This window comes from Anomalospiza imberbis, chromosome 5 (genome assembly GCF_031753505.1).
Source record: "Anomalospiza imberbis isolate Cuckoo-Finch-1a 21T00152 chromosome 5, ASM3175350v1, whole genome shotgun sequence".
NCBI lineage: Eukaryota > Metazoa > Chordata > Aves > Passeriformes > Viduidae > Anomalospiza > Anomalospiza imberbis.
The window spans coordinates 42,624,691-42,644,154 of NC_089685.1; the positions used below are offsets into that span (position 1 = coordinate 42,624,691).

General features: G+C 35.1%; 1 protein-coding gene across 1 annotated transcript; it reads right to left on the reverse strand.

The window, feature by feature from the left end:
- Positions 1 to 8,006: 8,006 nt before the first annotated feature.
- Positions 8,007 to 19,134, reverse strand: LUM (lumican). Its single transcript, XM_068190366.1, has 3 exons — positions 18,695 to 19,134; positions 14,742 to 15,638; positions 8,007 to 8,907 (listed from the first exon to the last, which is right to left on the reverse strand). The coding sequence occupies exons 2-3, from the start codon at positions 15,616 to 15,618 to the stop codon at positions 8,753 to 8,755; spliced, it is 1,032 nt and encodes a 343-aa protein (XP_068046467.1). The 5' UTR covers positions 15,619 to 15,638; positions 18,695 to 19,134; the 3' UTR covers positions 8,007 to 8,752.
- Positions 19,135 to 19,464: the final 330 nt, after the last annotated feature.

Below are 19,464 nucleotides of genomic sequence, written 5' to 3' on the forward strand. Positions count from 1 at the left end.
ATAAATTTTTTTCATTAGTGATGTTTGTACTGCCATGTTTCTTGTTTATGAAAAACAATGCATCCTTATCATCAGTAATTTTTGCATTGTTTATGTACTTAAAAACGAAATAAGTGCTTAAGTGTTTTACTCTGCTAGCACACCAGGCCCTTCAACACCTCTCAAAGATTATCAGGGATTTCTTACAAAGCAGGTGTAAAACTGATCCCTTCATGCATACTAACGATTTTAATAATTTAAATTAGATTAAATTAATTTACATCTATGTCTAAAAATAAAGGTTCTAGTTTTAAGCAGATTTTTAATTATAGGACAAAAGCCATAATAGCTGCCTATTTTTATTATGAGTGTCACTTTAAACACCTAGAACTTAAAATGTTTAAGACTTGTACCTCCTGCAGCAGAGCTGGTACTCCAAATTAGCGACAAGGATTCTTGTCAGCTGGAGTCCATCCAAGGGAGATAGGAAGAGGCAGAGGCACCACTGTGTGAAATCTAAAATAGTTGTATGTCTAATTGTGAGCCATTTAAGGAGGCTTCACCATGAAAGTGCATCTATGATTTGTGTAGAGGGAATATGGAGGCACTGAGGTCTCTTTGCCAGTAAAGAAAGAGCCAAGTCCATCCCAAATGTTGTACTGAAGAGTCTAAAATTGCGAGTTCTGATGGCAGATATCTGCTGTGACACACCTAAATGCATGTTGCCAGATGCTTACATCTAGCAACAACAAAAAAGATTAGTTTATCCTAGTCTTCATGGTGGTCTGAGTTTACCTGCTATTTTTGTCTACTAATAATGTCCAGATATTCAATATGTTATCACAGAAGTCCCTGGCAAAGGGATTTACTGTTTACCTTGTGGCCGGCAGTGGTACTATTTGTATGAAATACTGTTCAGCAAGGGGTCACAATCTGCCCTTTGTGGATTTAGAGGCCAGGTATTTGATCCTTATCAAACACATGTTTCCATCCCATTCAAAGGAGGAGTTCTTCACTAGGGGAAGAATATAGCAAAATACATTTTCTAAGACTTTCTCAATAATGTGAATTTCCATTTCTTCTGATGCAAACAAACCAGAGAAAAAATGACAAGAAAAGTCTTCAAAATCAAGAAGCAAGAGTGTTTACAACAGCCACATGTATTTTCTTACATGGTCCCAATTTTTTTTTAAATATCTCTGTAGAGACAAGTGATTGACTGGGTGTCTAAGCAGACTTTGCAGAAAGCCTGCTTTCCATGAAGCCTTCAAGATTATGCACATATCATGCATTTTGTGTTGAGTCCTCTGTCATCTGGTGTAAAATATTTCTTATTTAAAGGTTACACTCTATGGTGATAAAGTTTTACAGACTAATAAAGACCATGGCCAAGATTTTCAAAAATGACTAATGGTTTGGGAGACTTTTTGTTTCACGGATCCAACCTGAGACTCTTTCCAGAACCTTATTTCAGTAAGACAGCTAAGAATTTTGTGTTAATGAGGTAATTTTTAACTTGAGAACTTAAGTGATCAAAGGCAAATATCAGTGAAACACAAAGTGCTCCTGAGACCATGAACAATCTCTCAAAAAGTATGAAAGATATTTGCACAACAATAAAAGGACATGGAAAAAATATTACAGTAAAAATACTGTGGATACCCACCCTGAATTTTGGAGATATTTCTAAGAGATATTGTTGGGTTTGTTCTAGTTTGAGAAAGATGTCAGAAGCCATTACAGGATTTTTACTGCATGTGTCTCCTTTCAATCCACACTGCTAATCAAGAGAATTTGTATTAAAAATGTATAAAAAAGTGAGGAGTGTCAACAACTGCAGTGGGTAGTAACATTTCTTTGAGAGGAGTAATGTACATGCTTGAAACTAAAACAGCTCACAACCTTGAAAAAGACTAGAAGAGTAAGAAAGACAGATTAGAAAGACCCATTGGGAGGAGAAATGGACAACTGGGAGTGCTGTTTGGAGCTGTTCTGTTTTAGCATCAGAGCTGCTGACAGTGAAAAAATGCATTACTTTCTTTCAGTAATGGATGCCATATGTCTCAGATTGAATTTGAAGCAAGGTCTGTTAAGCATCAAGCATGTGTATAGTTCATCACCAGCAAACCCAGGAGTGTACTGCAAGCAGAGCCTACTCATTAGCCCTGTGCATTGCTCCATTTAGCAGAGGCTGCAATCCAGGGTGCCTTAATTTGGGCAGTACTTTACTAAAAACTATGTGCCTTACTCCACAGGACAATAAATTCATCTGAAACAGGCTCTTGAACTATCTTTGTGGTTACTAGAGGAAAGGTAGCACTTCAAAAGCTGAAGATAGGAAGTCCAGTTTGTGTTCTCTTATCCTATACTCCAATGGTAGCTCCAGATATCTTCATGGAGGTGCTGACTTTTACTCAGGCTTGTCTGCCTCTTTCACTTCTGATGACAGGCATGTAGTGATCTGTCTCTTTCAGCATTGCTGCTCTGAGTTTTACCCAGAGTCAAAAAGACAAAACTTCTATTTCCAAACAGTTTCCTGACCACCAGACAGTGATATATCTCAATTAATAATATCTGCTGTTCCTTTTAAAAAACAGCCAAAGGTCAGCAAGATGAAAGAGTCTAAAAGAAAGCAGATGACTGAGCCCTTCAGGCTAGCCCAAGGGACACTGCACAAAGATCAAAGGACCAGCCCAGATGTTCCAGACACTGCTCCTATGGATGTATTTTACTCTACATCATTCTTAGTGAACAAAAGAAATTAAAACAAAACAGACTTAGGAGCAGGAATGCTGCACCTCTACTAGAAGTCTAGAATTACCTGCTTAGACCTCACAGTGGAAGAAATTGCATTTCTTATTTAAATAGGCATTTTTTGTGCATATGCAGGCAGCTGAAGTGTAGGGAGTTAATGTGGGGAGCTTTCAGTTTAGATCAGAATACATTGCTTAAAGAAACCCTGGGGAACAGTTTGACTGGCTTAATTTGTTAAAAGGAGATGTCACCTGACCTCTTGTTTATATAGGATTTAGGAAGATCCCATTCTAAAAGTCCAGAAACAAAACTTTAGCAGTTTACTTTCTGCACAACTACACTCCCTTATCAAAACTACAGTGGGAACAGAGTAGCTTAGCTGAAAGAGATCATTGCAAAGCACTCCCTTATCAAAACTACAGTGGGAACAGAGTAGCTTAGCTGAAAGAGATCATTGCAAAGCAGCACATTTCAGAAAAGAACAACCATGGAAAAGGTCTCAGCTTTAATGGGAAATATATTGGTCTCTCGAATATGCTTCATTAAATAATTTTTGGCACTCTGTTCTCTTTCTTTCTGGTTTTAACTCTTTACCACAGTGACACCAAAAAGGTTCCATGACATAATGCCAAAATCTGATATTTGTCTTGGCCTGCTAGGTTTACTTTAACTATGGAAATGTTACTGTCAATCTCTTACTTTACTTTGTTTTCATGATTTCAACAATTTCAACACTGAAACAAATCTATCCCACCCAGGAACTCTAACATGCATTTATCAATTACACACATATATTGAGTTGCTGGGATAATGAGTAGCTATTTAGATGATTTATATTTTCCAGACAACTAATGGTAAATGAAAATATGTATTAGTGATCTGATGCCCATTCTGTAAACATGCAGGAGTTCTGAACCATAGACCATCAAGGATTAAATATTCTGAGATAATATAACGACAGTGAAACCAAACTGGTTTTACTATCCTTTACTTATCCTTAATTTATGTTAACTTCTGTTTTCTTGTTTACTTCTGTTGTTAAAGAAGTCCAAAATATTTTAATTCATTTTATATCCCTACAGTAAGACAATAGATTTCAAGAAATTTAGTTATACAAAGTTCTGTCTCTAAAATGAATGACAAGAGTTGCATAAAAGAGAACTCACACAACTTAATGAAAAAAATATTTTATTCCCTTTACAGTAAGGATCTGCTACAGTGATTTTGCCACATGAGGAATTCAAGGTTCGGGGGCTTTTTGAATATTTAGAAAGAAAAGCCAAATGGCATAAGCTATATGAAAGCTCAGCTCTTATTTTCCATTAATTGTAGTAATTTTGGCTCTAATTTTTAATGCAGATACTCTTGGGAAATACTGAAATTAAACATTAGACTATGTGATTTTTATTTTATTAAATTGCGATATCAGTCATCGCTTTCAAGAGCTGGCATTTCGCAAAGCACTTGAGTTTTCTTCCAGAGTCTCAACTTCAAGCTCAAATCTCACTCACCATGACTACTCCAGTCACTGATTATCCTTTCAGATGGAACATGTTGAAACTAAGTCCTTATTGTGTAGATTAAATTCCTCAACACCCAGCACTTTGATGCAAATTGACAGCACCTTTTTCTTTGAAGACAGCTCTGGAACCCAGCTCCAGGGAGAATTCATCACCCATCCCTGTCCAAGTACCATGCAGTGCTCCAGAGCCCTAAATAATGACCTAAATAACCCTAAATAATCAAAGGGGTGTTCTTCAACACTACCTGCCCTTTTCTTAGATTATTCCATGCTCTTCATGGTGGCAGCTGGGAATCCCAGCAGTAAATGCTTAGTTCCCTTCTGCATTTTCTGTGTAATACATATCTCAGCTGGGATTTCCATTAGAAGCAACACACCTTTCCTTCTTCTGAATTGAGGGTGGAAATTATAATATTGCAGGGGATGGTTCTTCTTATCCAAACTTAGGAAGATGAACAAAAAAAAAATCTAATTTTTATACACAGGTAATCACAAATTCTTCTTCAAATCAATGCAGCATTGCACATAATTTTGAGAACTTACTGGTCTTGCTGTTTATTTTTTTTTTGACAGCAAAATGGATGTAATGATGAAATCTAAAATTGAAGTTCAGGAAACTTTTGTTCATGTAGTTTACAAATCAGTGTGCGTAGTAAGATGGATGGCAAAATCACATGATGTGATACTGGAATGATGATGGAAATAGGAGTTTTGAAAGACTTGTTTATCTTCAGGACAGCTTATTGGTTTATAATGTGTGAAATTGGTTTATAACATATGAAATTTATAAAGACTTCCAGTACTTCTGTCTGAAATATTTTGCATGTTTCAATGAAAGCGTTATCATCAACAGAAATATTTTAACAAGTATTATGTAATAGGTTCCAAAGTGTCTTCATAGTTATTTGAATATGTGCTCTGGTCAGGTTGACCAAATACTATGACAGACTTGTATGCATTGTCCCACACTGGGATTCAGAGAATAAAGACAAAACTGCTTTTTTTTTTTTTTTTTTTTTTTTTTTTTTTTTTTTTTTTTGCACAGTGCAGCTTTCCTCTTCTTCAGAAGTTAGGTACATTTGACCAAATCCTTTTGTTTCTACATTGTGATATGCAGAACATAAATCATATTTATCTTCTCATGTATTTACCTAATTTCTTCACTCCTTTCTTAATTAGACTTTATTTTCTGTTTTTCTTTAACAATTTCAGAATAAAAAGGTAACTGTACCACAGAGGTACCACATAAGAGGGATGATACTTAAAAAAAAAACTATTCTAGTAATCAAAACTTGTTAAAAATATTGCATTATTTGATCTGTAGATTAAGAATTCAAATTATGAAAATGAAGATAATTCACCTCTTAAAACAGGTAGAAGGGGTTACACCCACAAAGCATCATTTTATAGCACAAAAGAGTAGCAATATGTACATTTTAGCCCACAATCACAATCTTATCTCAGAACAGTGTGATAAAAAGTGCTCCTGCCCCTAAAGCTGCTTTTCTTTACATAATGAAGTGATAATTTGCCCTGGTACTTGAACCTGACTTTTCTACATTCAAGGTGAGCGTCCTAAAGTGCAGCTAGCACTCTTTTCTTTCTCATTTCAAATGATATTGAACTTTTCAGACTAAGTAGAAAAGAGAGTTATTTCTGTGTGAAAGCCTTAAGGCCTACAGATCAAGGTCTTTTTCTTAGAGATGGAAAGCCTTTTAACCAATGTCAGAATCTGGAAAAAAATTAATAACCAACATGTCCATGAGTACTCTGTCTATTAGGATGGTGGCATGTTTGCTAGTGCTGTCTCACATGGGAGAGTTAGAAGGGATGGATCTCTGATTTCATTGCCACTACTCAGTAAATCACAAGTGTTAAAATGGGAGCAGATTTGCACAAGCCAGCAAAGGTATAGAAAGAAAGTTCCTGCCTATGGAATGTATATCCAAATCTATATCTAGATCAGCTAAGTTAAGATTCTGTGAGTATCACAGGAGTTGGAATTATGGACTGGAACCTGAAACAAGAAATTTTCCACATGAATTTCATGCTAAACTCTTCAGCTGTAGAACTTGTTAGTAAAATTGATATTTTTTCCCCATTGGTTACTAGTATTCTTAGAATCACAGATTCACAGAAGTTATAAATAAGTTTGAGGAAACATCTGAAGGTTATTTAGTTCAATCTCCTTCTAAAACTAAGGCTAGCTTCAAAGACAAATCTGTCCCTTAGGGCACTGCCCATGCACGTTATGAAAATTTCTGAGGATGCAGAGTCCACAGCCTCCTTGGGCAATCTGTGACACTGTGAAGAATTTTCTGCATGTCCAGCTCAAATTTCTCTTTCTGGAACTTTCTCTTTGCTGCTGTTCCCTTTCACCATGCACCCAAAAAAAAGTGATACATTCACCCAAAAAAAAGTGATACACTTCTTCTGTATCACTCTTTTTGGCAGTGGAGACTGCAGTAAGACATGGACTGAGACATATGGTATATTCAGAGATGCTAAGGGAAGTACTTTAGCCTTAGCTGGAAAGAAGGTTGAGGGAAGTTCTCATAACAGGTTCTAATCTATCATGAGTTGGACTGTTCTCAGTCTCACTGTTCACGCTCTCATTTTGCGTAAAAGTACTCAGTGTACTGAACCAAGTTGAAAAGAATAATACTTTTCTGTTGTGTTAGATTACAACAATCAGGTGACATATCTCATTATCAGTCTGTGCTCTAGAAGTTTTAATGTTTAGTATATTTTTCCATGAAGGAAACAGTTGGGTTAAAAACTCTCTGGGAATGGTTAAATACCATTTCTCATTCAATTTTCTTTTCTTTGGGGAGTTTTGCATGCACTTCCTTCTTCTTTTTCTGTGTTACAATGCCTAGGTGCTATTCCATAGCTATTCCCACCCTGATGTGTTCAGAAAGCCCCAGATTTAGACTTCATTCTGCAATGAAAATTCTAGCCAACCTGTAAAATATTTTACTGTCAATCCTTCCTGTACATGGGTAAAAAAGCAGCAACATTTATGAATTCCAAAATGAAAAAAAATAAGGAAAAAATATTTATATTGTTTTCTGAATCTCTCCTTTTGTTTTAGTCCTAGGTTTCTTTGTGAATTGTGTTTTGATTTTGAACATGTGGAACTGGCAACGTGCCGACTAAATGGTTTGGTATGAATTGGTTTGGGGTTTTTTTCAGAGGTGATAGTTTCTGCTTTTGCTATAGAAACTAGCAAAGTTTCTGTTTGAGTGTTTAATAGTCTAGTAGTTGAAAAGAAAACAGTACCCATGGGATGATCTGTACTTGCAAGCAAGCCACTTACAGCTCTCAGTTACTAACACATTTATTTTAGTGTGTTCCAAGATGCTGACAATATTTGGACTATTTAGTCCTGGGTGGAACATACTACCATGTCTTTACCATGTGTAGCTGCATTTTACTCACCACCTGTGGTTTCTGAGATTTCACTGTTCTTTTGACAATACTGAAACATTAATTTGCATGTTTTCATAGTGCCATGATTCCCATACTGCAAACTTCATAAGGTATCGATATATTGGCCAACACAAGTGTAGTGGCACATGTTAAATTATGTGTACAAACATATTGAAATGTCAAAATAGAGAAAACAGTTTAATTAACCTTACAATAAATTTTAATAATAATAGAGGAGCTTAGATTGTCTTGTCCTAACCTGTTTTTTTTCATTTTATAAAAGAAATAAACATAGTTGTCAATGATGTGGACAAAAGGACACTATTTGATATGTTTTATTTTCTACAGTCTGGTTAAAAATAGCATGCAAGTAATTGAATAAAAATATTTGTATGTATGATTTATTTTGAAATAACAATTATACCAGCAATGAATAAAAAATCTTATCATGACAGTTAAATGAAAGTATGACAAAAAGAAGAGTAAACAATTATTTAACCTGAATATTTTTTCCTTGTTATCTTTCATGTATTCCATTAATATAACAATGTCATAAACTCTGAACACATATTTTCACAAATTTTAAATTGTTCATATATTGTTAAATCAATTTTTCCTTTGCAATGGGTAACAATATATAAAAGGCATGATTATTAGGAAAGTTGGACAGTAATCTTGTATGGACACACGCCAGCCCATACTGCTCACTATAACTCACAATGAATCCCACCTAACTTCCCTGTGAGTCTAGAACCTGCTGGCATGAATTGCATGCATGAATATAGATTTTTATGAAGTTGAATCTCTTTCATCAACTCATCTAGCCAGATAAAAACATATTTTGCATCAGATTTGGTAATTCTCGTCTTTCTAAATAGAACCATTTGTAAAAATATGCACACGTTCCCTTAAGTTTGCCAAGTCCTTGCTAAATATTAACAAACAGAATGGATAATATGCAGATTGACACTTGCTTTAAGGCATATCCTAATTTTAAAGCACTACCATGGTGTGTTATTCCTGCAGTTACTGCCCCTGGAAGGGAACTGGATGATCACAGGTATCTCACTCCAGTGAAATCTCAGCGGCCACTCGAAGGCAGTTGTACATCTCCTGGGGCAGGTCAGCCCGAGTGAGGTTGTTTCCATCCAGGCGCAGATGTGTGATCCTGGAATAGGTCGTTGGTCCAACTACCTTACAGAAGCTGCTCAGTGGGAACTCTGAAGCAAAGAGAACAGAAATAGGAGGAAAACATGAATAATTAGGACAAATAGGACAAAACCATTATTTTTCTGCTTTTTTTTTTTTATTTAAGTTGAAAATTGTGACCTTAATTCATGTTACTGTTTTCAATATTTTGCATTTACACTGATGAAAATCCCAGTAAATTTATTGGAACTTGAGGGGCTTGTGTTGGGAGCGTCTCTTTCTGTTAGTTGTGAGAGGTTCAGAATTTCAAGACTGAGTTTTTCAAATGCCATTTTCTTCCAGTACAAATTTGACTTTTAGACTTCAGATTTCATATAGAGGTCTAATCTGGCATATAGATAAAAGGAAAAATCACTCTTTAAAAAAAACTAGAGATGCAGAGGAATGAATCAGTCAGTTTGTGTACATTACAATGGAAGGGTAAAACTGTTTTATAGGATGTTGAAGGAAGTAAAAAGTTTCTGGAGAAATTGAAACCATGATGAAACAGCTTTACCCTAAAGTGTAGGCAGTCCAATGGGTGTCTGTGTATTTTGTATGTATTTTGTTTTACCTATTTCAAAATGAAATTTGGGTCTAGGTTTGGAGAAGAGTTTTACATTTAAACTGTGCAGTTGAAGCTTTTTGCATCAGAATTAGGTGAGTCTGAATGCAAAAATTACTTATCAAATATATATATTTATTGTAATTTATATATCATGTTATATATGGTCTCTATTCAGTTGAGGTATTATTTGGTTCTCATAACACCAGATAGATCTTGAACAGAAATTTGTCTTGTGTCCTATAATCAGTATGAACTGTAACCTAGAAATTACATGAATTACTGAAATTCTCTGCTCAGTATCAAGAGCACACACACACCTGTATTATAGAACTCTTTCATGCAGAGAAGATCTATCTTCAGGAGAAAATGTATGTGATTATATCTGATGTCTCCTGCGTACCACATTGTGTAGTTTTGCAAAGAGGGTCTTCATTCCCTCATTGTTTCCTTTGTCAGACAGAGGATTAGTCTATTGAAAAGCTGCATAACTACTAAAGAAACAGTCTGAGATACTTGTTCTTCTTCAGAACACTGACATCAGATGAATTCACACAGAAAATACTTTAAAAGGTTAAATGGACTCATTAAATGAACCCATGCATCTCATAATTTCTGAGACATCAAGTTAGTTTTATCAAAATCAAGTGCCATTTGATTTACCTTTCATAAGTCACCTTATGTATCTTTTCTATGTGGCTGCTTAACTCATCTAAGAAAGTATGATCAAATTGTAGTGCTAAAGGAAGTGGAGGAAGTACCTTTCATACCTTCTCATTAACTTTTGGATTAACATCCTTCTAATTGGATACTGCCAGGATTTGCATTACAATAATTTTCTATCCCTAATGAAACATGGCTTTTGTAAACTAAGTATAAATGTACAGTCAGCTCTTAAGAGCATAGGTAATAAGAGCATAGGTAATTTTTTGGACAGAGATATGATGTTAAGACTGGGTAAAGACTCATGTACCTGCCACAGAGTAAGTTGTTTTGAGTAGGGGTTAGGGAAATATAATTTAAAAGTCAGACCTTGATTTCCAATTTGATGAAAGCGAATCAAAGCACTTTCCTAGATTTCATGTAGTGTGCAGCCTACTTTTGGAAGGGTGAGATGAATGGCATCCTTTGGGCAGTCCATGTTGAAATACAGTAAAATTTTAATACTTCAGACCAAATCTAATACTCTTTTGGTTCAGAATGTACCAGCAGAAACAAACTAATGATTCTTGTTCATTAAAATCATATGATCTGAGAGATGTTTATAGGATTATGTCTGTGTGGAATTTTGCTGAATGAAAACATAAATTCCTGAGATTTAACTCATTTTCTTGGGCTATAGGCTATATCATTGACTATTTAGTTCCAGTTTTCTTCAGATAATTTGGGTTTAATTTTTAAAGTTTAAAATAAACCTGAATTCTAATATTGATTTTTTTCCATCTTCTTGTATTCAGGAATGACATGGTAAGTATATTTTTGCTGATGACAAGCACTTAAAAACTTTATAAATTTAGATTTTAGGGTTGTTTTCTCATATTGTTACTTTTGAGCATAAATGCTAATATTTGGTTGCAAAAGAAGATATGCTTATACAAGCTGGATAGACGGTTAACTACTCAAAAGGACATAAACTTCATACACATAAACCACAAAACTTAACTACAATAACAAAATTCTGATCTGTGCTGACTGTTTATGAGGCTAAAATTACTTGGGAAGTGGATGGAGATGTTGTCCTCCCAGAAGTTAAATGAACTCAATCATGGACCTCAGTGGGATTTAGTTCAAATATTTGGTCCTCATTGTCTGAATGCGGATATCAATTTTTTATACTCTTCATATGATTTTTAGTTGTTAAAAGCATATTAAAAAATGTTTTATTTTAGTTGCAGTCTCTACTAGCAGAAAATAAGACCAGTGCTTCGTGTGAGTGCACTTGATGAGCTGTTACCAGTATGATCTATATGGGGAATTGCAGTCCTTTAGACTGGAGTACAATGCCATCAAATATCTCAGTAGTTGACTTCCTCTTTTGTTACACTTATTAATGTTTCAGCTGAAAAAATGTCTTCCTGAATTTATGAAATTCATATTCAGAGACAATGTACCTGGGTTTTTTCCCATATATTTTCCCAACACAGAATTCCTGCATAAGCCAGATACTGAGAGAATAAGAAGTATTGGTTGAAAATTGGATTTTCATCTAACAGTACAGTGGACAATCCTAACAGGATCTGAAGTTACATAGTCATTATTGTTGGTTTGTTGTCCACTAATCACATGTGACACATTTTTAGATAGGCCATGTTAAAAAAAAATCCTTTCGTAATTGTTGGAGTGAGCCAGATAAAAGACCATAAAGCACCTCCACAATTTGATAAATAGTCTCTTAACTGTCTTCTGGAACATTTGCATACTTCCCCTTTCATACTCCATTTATGTGGAGTAGCCCCATTACTTCCTGGAGTTTCATGTGGAAGCAACAATTTTCTTCTTAATCCCTTACAAGTACAGATGAAATATGGAGAAGGCCATCTTTGGACCCTTTTCTTGTTGCACTGAACCTCTTTGATTATTGAGATTTTTTTCCATCCTGCAAAGTTTTGTTTTGCCTTGAGGAGTCTGTAACTTAAGTCTGTGTGTGTGTGTGTGTGTGTGTGTGTGTGTGTGTGTGTGTGTGTTTCTGCACCTGCATATGTGTATTTATATAATAATAATGTCATCTTAAAGACATTTCAATTTAGAAACTACAGTTTAGTTTTGAGCTATGGAGAAAGCGAAAGCTTTTCTAAAACTTCCATGGTCCTATTCTAGCTTGGAGACCCAATGAGCACCAAGTACAGTAGATAAAACTGTAGATTTGACACCTACAATCAATTTAATGGATTTATTATGTGCTTCAATGTATTAGTTAGAAATCAGAGGAGTTACTCTGATTTCTTAAGAGTTTGCTATCTGCTTCACCCACTGTTTCTTGCAACACAGAGGGAAACAGCACATACTAAGGCAAAGCCAATTCTACTACATATTTTGATGTGTTTATTCATCAGTTCTTGTTCAAAAAACTCACTCAAATAAGGGTATTTCTCAAACAGATTATTTTTTATGAATGACCATGCACAGTGATTGTAGCAAGTCCATGGTGAAACTCATGGACAATAATTTAGATAAATATTCTTTCCAGTAATATCAACAGAGTTAGAACCAGATTATTCTTTCTTAGACAAATATAAATGTTAACTGCAAGCTTTAAGGTACCCGAGAAAAAGGGAGACATAGCAAATTAAGAACTCTGGAGAAATATCTTTATGTTAGTTCTCATTTTAATGAAAACTTCAAACTAAGCAAGCATAAACTGAAAGATTATACCTTTTGTGTATTTGAGGACAAATGATCATTACTCCTTAGACAGAAGTCTCTCACTGCATATGTGTGCCATAGGCCATTGCATGGAACAGAAGCTGGCCTCCTTTCATAAATCACTGCTAAATCATAACAATTTATTAAACAAAGGAACTGGTCATTGGTTTGAGGCTTAAATAATCACAGATCAATCAACTCAATTTCCCAAAAGACTAAGTATTCACAGCTTTAAGTCAGGTGTCATGAATGGTGAAATCCAAGGGCTTTGTTTGCCCTTTATTAAGGATTATTTCTAATTAATTTTTATCCCACATTGTCAATCAGCATCTTAGGGTACTATATATTATGCCCGTAAAATTAGATAGCTGAGAAAATTGATTCTTGAAGTCTGCTAGATTTTATGATAAAGAAAAAAAACAGTAAATCATAATTCTGGTGCATCCATCCATAGGGTAACAATGATAGTGTAGCAGTAGCTGGTGAGCATCCACTCCCCACACCATCCCCCTGAAAATGCAGCTTGCCCTGAAAAGCTAAAATTCTTGTCATAGTCCCTGACTCTGATGTCCTTGGAAAAGTGAATACCAGCCAAGCTTGGTACCTGGTTAACTTGCAGAAGGCTCAGATCATTCTAAGCAGGGAAAAATGCTTATATCTCATGAGAAATTAAAAATCATATTTTTTAGCTATTTTAGGAGTGGCAGAGTATCTGGTGGAGTTCCACAGGTTGCTGTATGCCTTAGGTGGGAACTATTAACTCATTGTTTTCCCTCATGAAAACAAGAAACTGAGATGCACTAGGAAAAAAAAAGCCACTGAGAAAAATGAAACATAGTAAATACAAAACATGTCAAAATATCTTGCCCTCAGTCTGGCAAGATCTCCCCTAAAAATATTTGTTTTTAAAGGCTACCTCTTCATGGAGTTAGCTATGTTTGGAGTAGCTAACACTGATACTCTTAATCCTTGATGGATGCAAGCAGACAAACAGAAGGGAGGATTTTGTGGTTTACTTTATATCAACAAGCAAGATGATATAAATCTTCCTGAAGAACCACAGTCATATTTGGAATATCTCCCTCTCCATCAGGGACTACACGGACAAAGGTGCTGCTGGAGAACTTCTGGCATGATGGTGAGGCCTCTCCAGCTCTGCAACACCTCCATGTCAACCCAGGAATGGGACAGCCTTGTGAAAGCCCTGTCTCTGCAGAAACCTTCATGGTCTGATGAAAGTTGTGGTATTTCTTGACTTCAGAAGGAACATTTTTCAGATTGTAAGAGAATGGAGACAAACTTGCTGCATGATCATATGATGTGTGAAATAGGAATGAAAAGAAAGAACAGGGGCAGCTCTTTGTATTTCAAGAGAGATTTGGAGGGATGCTGCATGAGGCAAGGGAGGAAAGAAACAAATGCAGATACTTTGATGTATTTTTTTCACTGCATCTTGTGCCTGCTACCTTATGAATTTGTTGTTTTCTCCCTTTCTCCTCCCTCCAGCATTTTGATTAGCAGCTCCTGAAAGGTTACCACAGTCATATCCTCACCTGACATCTCTCTCTTTTTGTCAACTTAAGAATTTTGAACATCTTTTTGCACTGATCAAACTTTTCATTTTTTTCCTGAATTGTATAGGACAACTCCATTGGCTTCTATGTAGTTACTCCAATTTACACAAGATGAGAGTTTGAGGAAAAAATCCACATCAGTATGAAAGCATACATTTCTCATTTTAAGGATATATTGAGTGTATTCAGTAAATATCTGTCTTTTAACATGAATGTGGACAACTATTAGGTAAATGTTAGTGTGCTAACAGTCTAACCAGTACTATTTTTTCAGTCTGTTTCATGTGTTATTTCAGATACTTGCATTGTCCATCAGTATCTAGTCTGTGATAAACATTAATGAATATGTGTAAATTTAACTTACTGTTAATTTTGTTGACTTGGAGGTAGAAGTTTTCCAGGTTCTCACTGACAATTGGAATGCTCTTCAGCTGATTGAAGGAGAGATCCAACTCAACTAGTGATGTGATGTTGAAGACATTACCTGGTATTCCAGAATCTGTTAATTTATTGTGGGATAAACGTAAATATTGCAGGGCTTTAAAACCTTGGAAGTACTCATCGGGAACATTGGAAATCTGATTATTATCAAAATACAGCATGAGCAAGGAGTGAGGCAGTCCTGTCGGTAGCTTTGTAAGTTGATTGAAGCTTAAGTCAAGATACAAAAGTGAATTCAGGCCTTTAAAAGCCCCAGAAATAGAATCTGCTTTCAGCTGGTTGTTCTGGAGGTGAATGACCGTCAGATTCATCAGCCCCTCAAATGCACCAGGATTAACTTTTGTGATCTTGTTGTGACTTAATTGCAGGTCATCTAGAGTTTTGGGAAGTGGTCCAACAGCTTCAGTCAAATTGTTGTAGTTAATGTGAAGTTTCTTCAGGTTCTTTAGTTTAGAGAAGACTCTTCCCTTAATTTTTGAATTTTCCAAATGGTTGTGGTCCAGGATCAGCCACTGTAGGTCTGTTACATTGTCAAATGTGTTCTCTTCAATTCCCTCAATCATATTGTTTCGAAGATAAAGGTATTTTATTCCACTTGGTACAATTGGAATGGCTTTCAGCTTAAGATTGTCACAATACATGGCAGTAGGATAGCTTAAAGGACAATTACATTCTGGAGCACAGACTGCTGCGGATGGCCCAAAAGGATCATAACCATAATCATCTCCAGGACCATAGTCATACTGGCAAAAACTGCCACCAATTAACAGTAGAAAGACAGCTAGGGAGTTTAAAGTCATCTTTCTAATGTGTCTTGTCCCTGTACGGTGAAAGGGAATAAACAGGATATAGCATTAAATTTTTATCTCTCAGCAATATTTGAAATTTTACCACATAAAGATTATATTTAAAAACTAATTATGGTTCCTACTTAAAGTTTTTAATTAATAAAAAAATATTGGGTTGTTAATATTACATTGTTAATACTGCCCCTGTCTTTTATAATCTTCCTTTGCAATGCAAAATTGCTGGCCATTTTGCTGTTGTAAGTAAAACTTTTTTATATCTTTCTGCCTTCATTGATAAGTTACAAGAAAGATGATGAAATACAAGATTTTTAAACTTGCCACAGAAGTTTTCAGTTTTGCTGAAGGCCACATTCAGAGACAGTGCCACCATTTAAATTCTTCCAAGCTTTCCTAATGTGCTGAATTGTCTCATTTCTAAACATGTGGCTAGTTGACTTAAGTTTGAAAGAGACAGGGAAGTTAAAACTGAGGGTAATGCTCCATACACAGTGTGTTGTTAAGATGTGTGTAGCTTGAAAGCTCTTTTTCTCATGGATTATGTTCTGTAAAACATGGTCCACTAAGTTTCATAGTCACCTAAAGAACAAATGAATAGGAATATAAAGCATATTATCTTTAACATGCCAAACAACCAGTATTGCATATGTGTGCAGTGGATCTGAAATGACTGAATCTGACAGTGGACCTGAAATGACTGAATTTCAGATAGTGAAAATGTTCTTGCAAATTCTATATACAACAAAGGTGTTGGTTACATTTCATGCCCATTCTAAATTAATTGAACAACAAAACTGGCTTTACATAGTTAGTTTTTTAGTTCACATACAGCAAAAGGACATTTGGTGTCCTTGGAGATGTTTGTGATTCAGTATATGTGGGGTGACTTAACTCTTTAAGGCCATAGCTTTCTCATCAGGTACTCCACAAGATGCCAATTTATCTATGATGACTAATATCTTGTTTATACTTCTTACTGGCTAGATAGATGTTCTGCCGGAAAAGTAGGTCTAGAATCAATAAAGTCAGTGAACTTTGATTTTCAGTAGTAAAAGACAAGGCTACAAGTACTCAACTACTGTTCAGAGAATGAGAGGATTAAGAAAATCCTTAAAAACTTTTTTTTTCTCAAGGAATTTCAGAAAGTATGTGAAGCCTGTAAACAGACCACAAGACATTGATCTCAGATCTGGGCAATCTTCCAGCAGAGTAACTTAGTCTTGCTATTGGAATTGTTACACAGAGGACTTAATGTTAAAGAGCAGGGCCATAGCTACAAAATTTTCCCTAATTCTAAATGTCTTTGCTTCTATTGACTTCTTAAAAGCCACATCATATTCTAGTGAGATAACAATCTCATTTAAAGCATCTCTAGGCAGGCCCTATTGATCTTGTGCAGTACAGTACAAAGAATTTTTTAAAAATGTTCTTATGTTACCCCCACTCAATAACTCATAAAGTCCCACTGCTAGATATTAAGGTGCTGTCCCCTGAAAAAGGAATCTGATTGCATATCATCTCCATGGTGTTGGTCCCATCACATTTACCTAATTACAAACCCTAGGATAATCATTTAAATAGTAGTTGTCAGTGTAATTTTCTTTATCTGTCTTTCATTACTGCATGAGAACATGAAACATGAACATGAGCTCGACCTTTAGACCCCTGCTGGTATAAATAAGTACAGCTCACTGAAGCAAAGACTGAAGTAAGATAATCCATCTCAAAAACCAGTCCTATTTAGGTACTAAATATTAAAGAAAGGAAATCAAGTACTTCTGTATTCAAAGTATAAAAAGAGGGCAATGAATTCCTTGGACTACGTTCTTTGGCCTTATAGTGACATTTTTTACACACCTCCTTAATTTTATAGTTTTAAAATAACATAGACATTTTAAATTCAAATTCTATTTTTCTTCTAGTTTCAAATAATATCTGTAATGCTAAGTTTCATTATTGATATCATAGTGTTACAGTCCTTTAAATAGAGTATAAAATTTTACTGCTTTGCAGAATCCCAGAAGTAACTAAAAATGTTAGATAGCAAGTGCTTTGAATTAATTTATCAAAATGTTTTAGAATTTATGTGACAATTCTGTAGTTAAGGGACATATGGCCATATGTGTGACATAAAATTGCAAAGTAAATAGGAAATTTATTTAACTCGTTTTATTAATGCATTTCTCATTCAGGTATCTGAATGTCTCACTGTCTGAAGTGTAAAAGGTTAATAACTCATGCTTGTTTGTTGCATTGAATTACATAAATCCAAAATATGAAATCAGAATACATTCTTTGATGTTTATCTTACAACATAAACATGCTTTAATTAATTGCCTGTGCCTGTTCTAAGGAGTTGTGTTGCAAAATACCTGAGAAAATATTTGTGGAGTTGCTCAGGCAACTTGCCAAAACATACTAAATGATAAATCCATGATTTTGGGAAAATGCTTGCTACATTAGTGTAGTAATACTATTCAAACTATGTTTGACATTGTCTATATTTCCTTAATTGTTAAGTTATTGTGAAACAAAATATATATATAAATTAAGAGTCAATCAACTTTAATTCTGTAGCTTAACTTCTTATACAGTTTGCAAAATACTGTATTTTTAAAGTTTCACTACTGTATTTAAAATGTGCTTTAAAATTGATTAGAATTTTAAAAATACCTAGTGTTTCCCTCTCATTGTTTATGTGATTAATTATTTAAATATCAGGATGCATTGTCTTTTTCTAGAATGAAGCAAAATGATTTAGCAAATGGGGTTTACGAAGTTCTCACTATTATGAATGAAAAAGTAAACAGTGAGTACTCACAAACGTCTTTGTACTGTATGTCAAAATTTATTCCGATGTAGAACAAAACAGACTGTAAAAAATTACAACACTGATGTACAAAATACTTGAAGCTGTTTTAAGGAAACTGAGAAAGTGAATCGACAGTGAAACTGTTGATTTGTGCTCAATTTACAAATTGGCAAACTTATCCTGTCATGTTTTCATGTTCCCATTGCAGCTACATTTAAATAGCTGAACATTACGGTTAAAGCATGCAGCAGCACTTACCTTACTGCCTTCAAGCTGCTTTCCTTAATTCCCAGAGCAGATGCAATAAGAGGCTGTATCGACCAATATATGCTCTAAACAGTGTCAGGAGGTAAAAGTCTGCCAGATCCTCTGTGTTACAAGAGGGAAAAAAAAAAAAGCCCTAGTCACGCTGTTCTCTGAAGCTGCTATGTCATCATGGTGATCTTGTGGTGTGGCATGTACAAAAATGCAGCTCTCTAATGAAGTGCAGGTGGATACCATATTTTGTACAAGGACAACCCATCTGTTCCTCCTGTGGGATCAGAGAATGATATTTCACAAACCTGAGAAAGTTAAAAAGCCATAGGTTTATACAAGATTTTTTTTTTTTTGTATTTCAGAGGGAAAACAGCTTATATTGTAAAAAGAATTGCAAACAGGCTTTTGTTTTCCAACTTATTTTATACTGCTAGACATGAGCTAACACATAGCACTCAGACCTCAATGCTGCTGTTCTTCCTCAGCCAAGTGACTCATTCATTTTTCTGCCTTTTTCTTTAACTGTCTTATGACCACAGTAAAATATCCTTAATGAAAACTTTAGCCTAAGGATCAGATTCAAAATTATCTTTGAATCATACCCTTTTCCACATTACATACTGAGTTCAAAGATTACATACTTGAGTCCAAAGATTCTTCTGCAAATCATCGGAATTGATTTGGTCTGGAGATTTTCTTTGGTGGTTGAATGTATGTTTGTTTAATAAAAACACATCCCAGGAATGGGTTTTGAGCAGTTACTGTAAACT

What these genes read in the sequence shown, in the direction of transcription:
- LUM (XM_068190366.1), bottom strand. Translation starts at nt 15,618, where the DNA reads ATGACTTTAAACTCCCTAGCTGTCTTTCTACTGTTAATTGGTGGCAGT. An exon ending in CCAAGTCAACAAAATTAACA is followed by an intron (nt 8,908 to 14,741) that starts GTAAGTTAAATT and finishes TCTTTGCTTCAG; the next exon opens with AGTTCCCACTGAGCAGCTTC.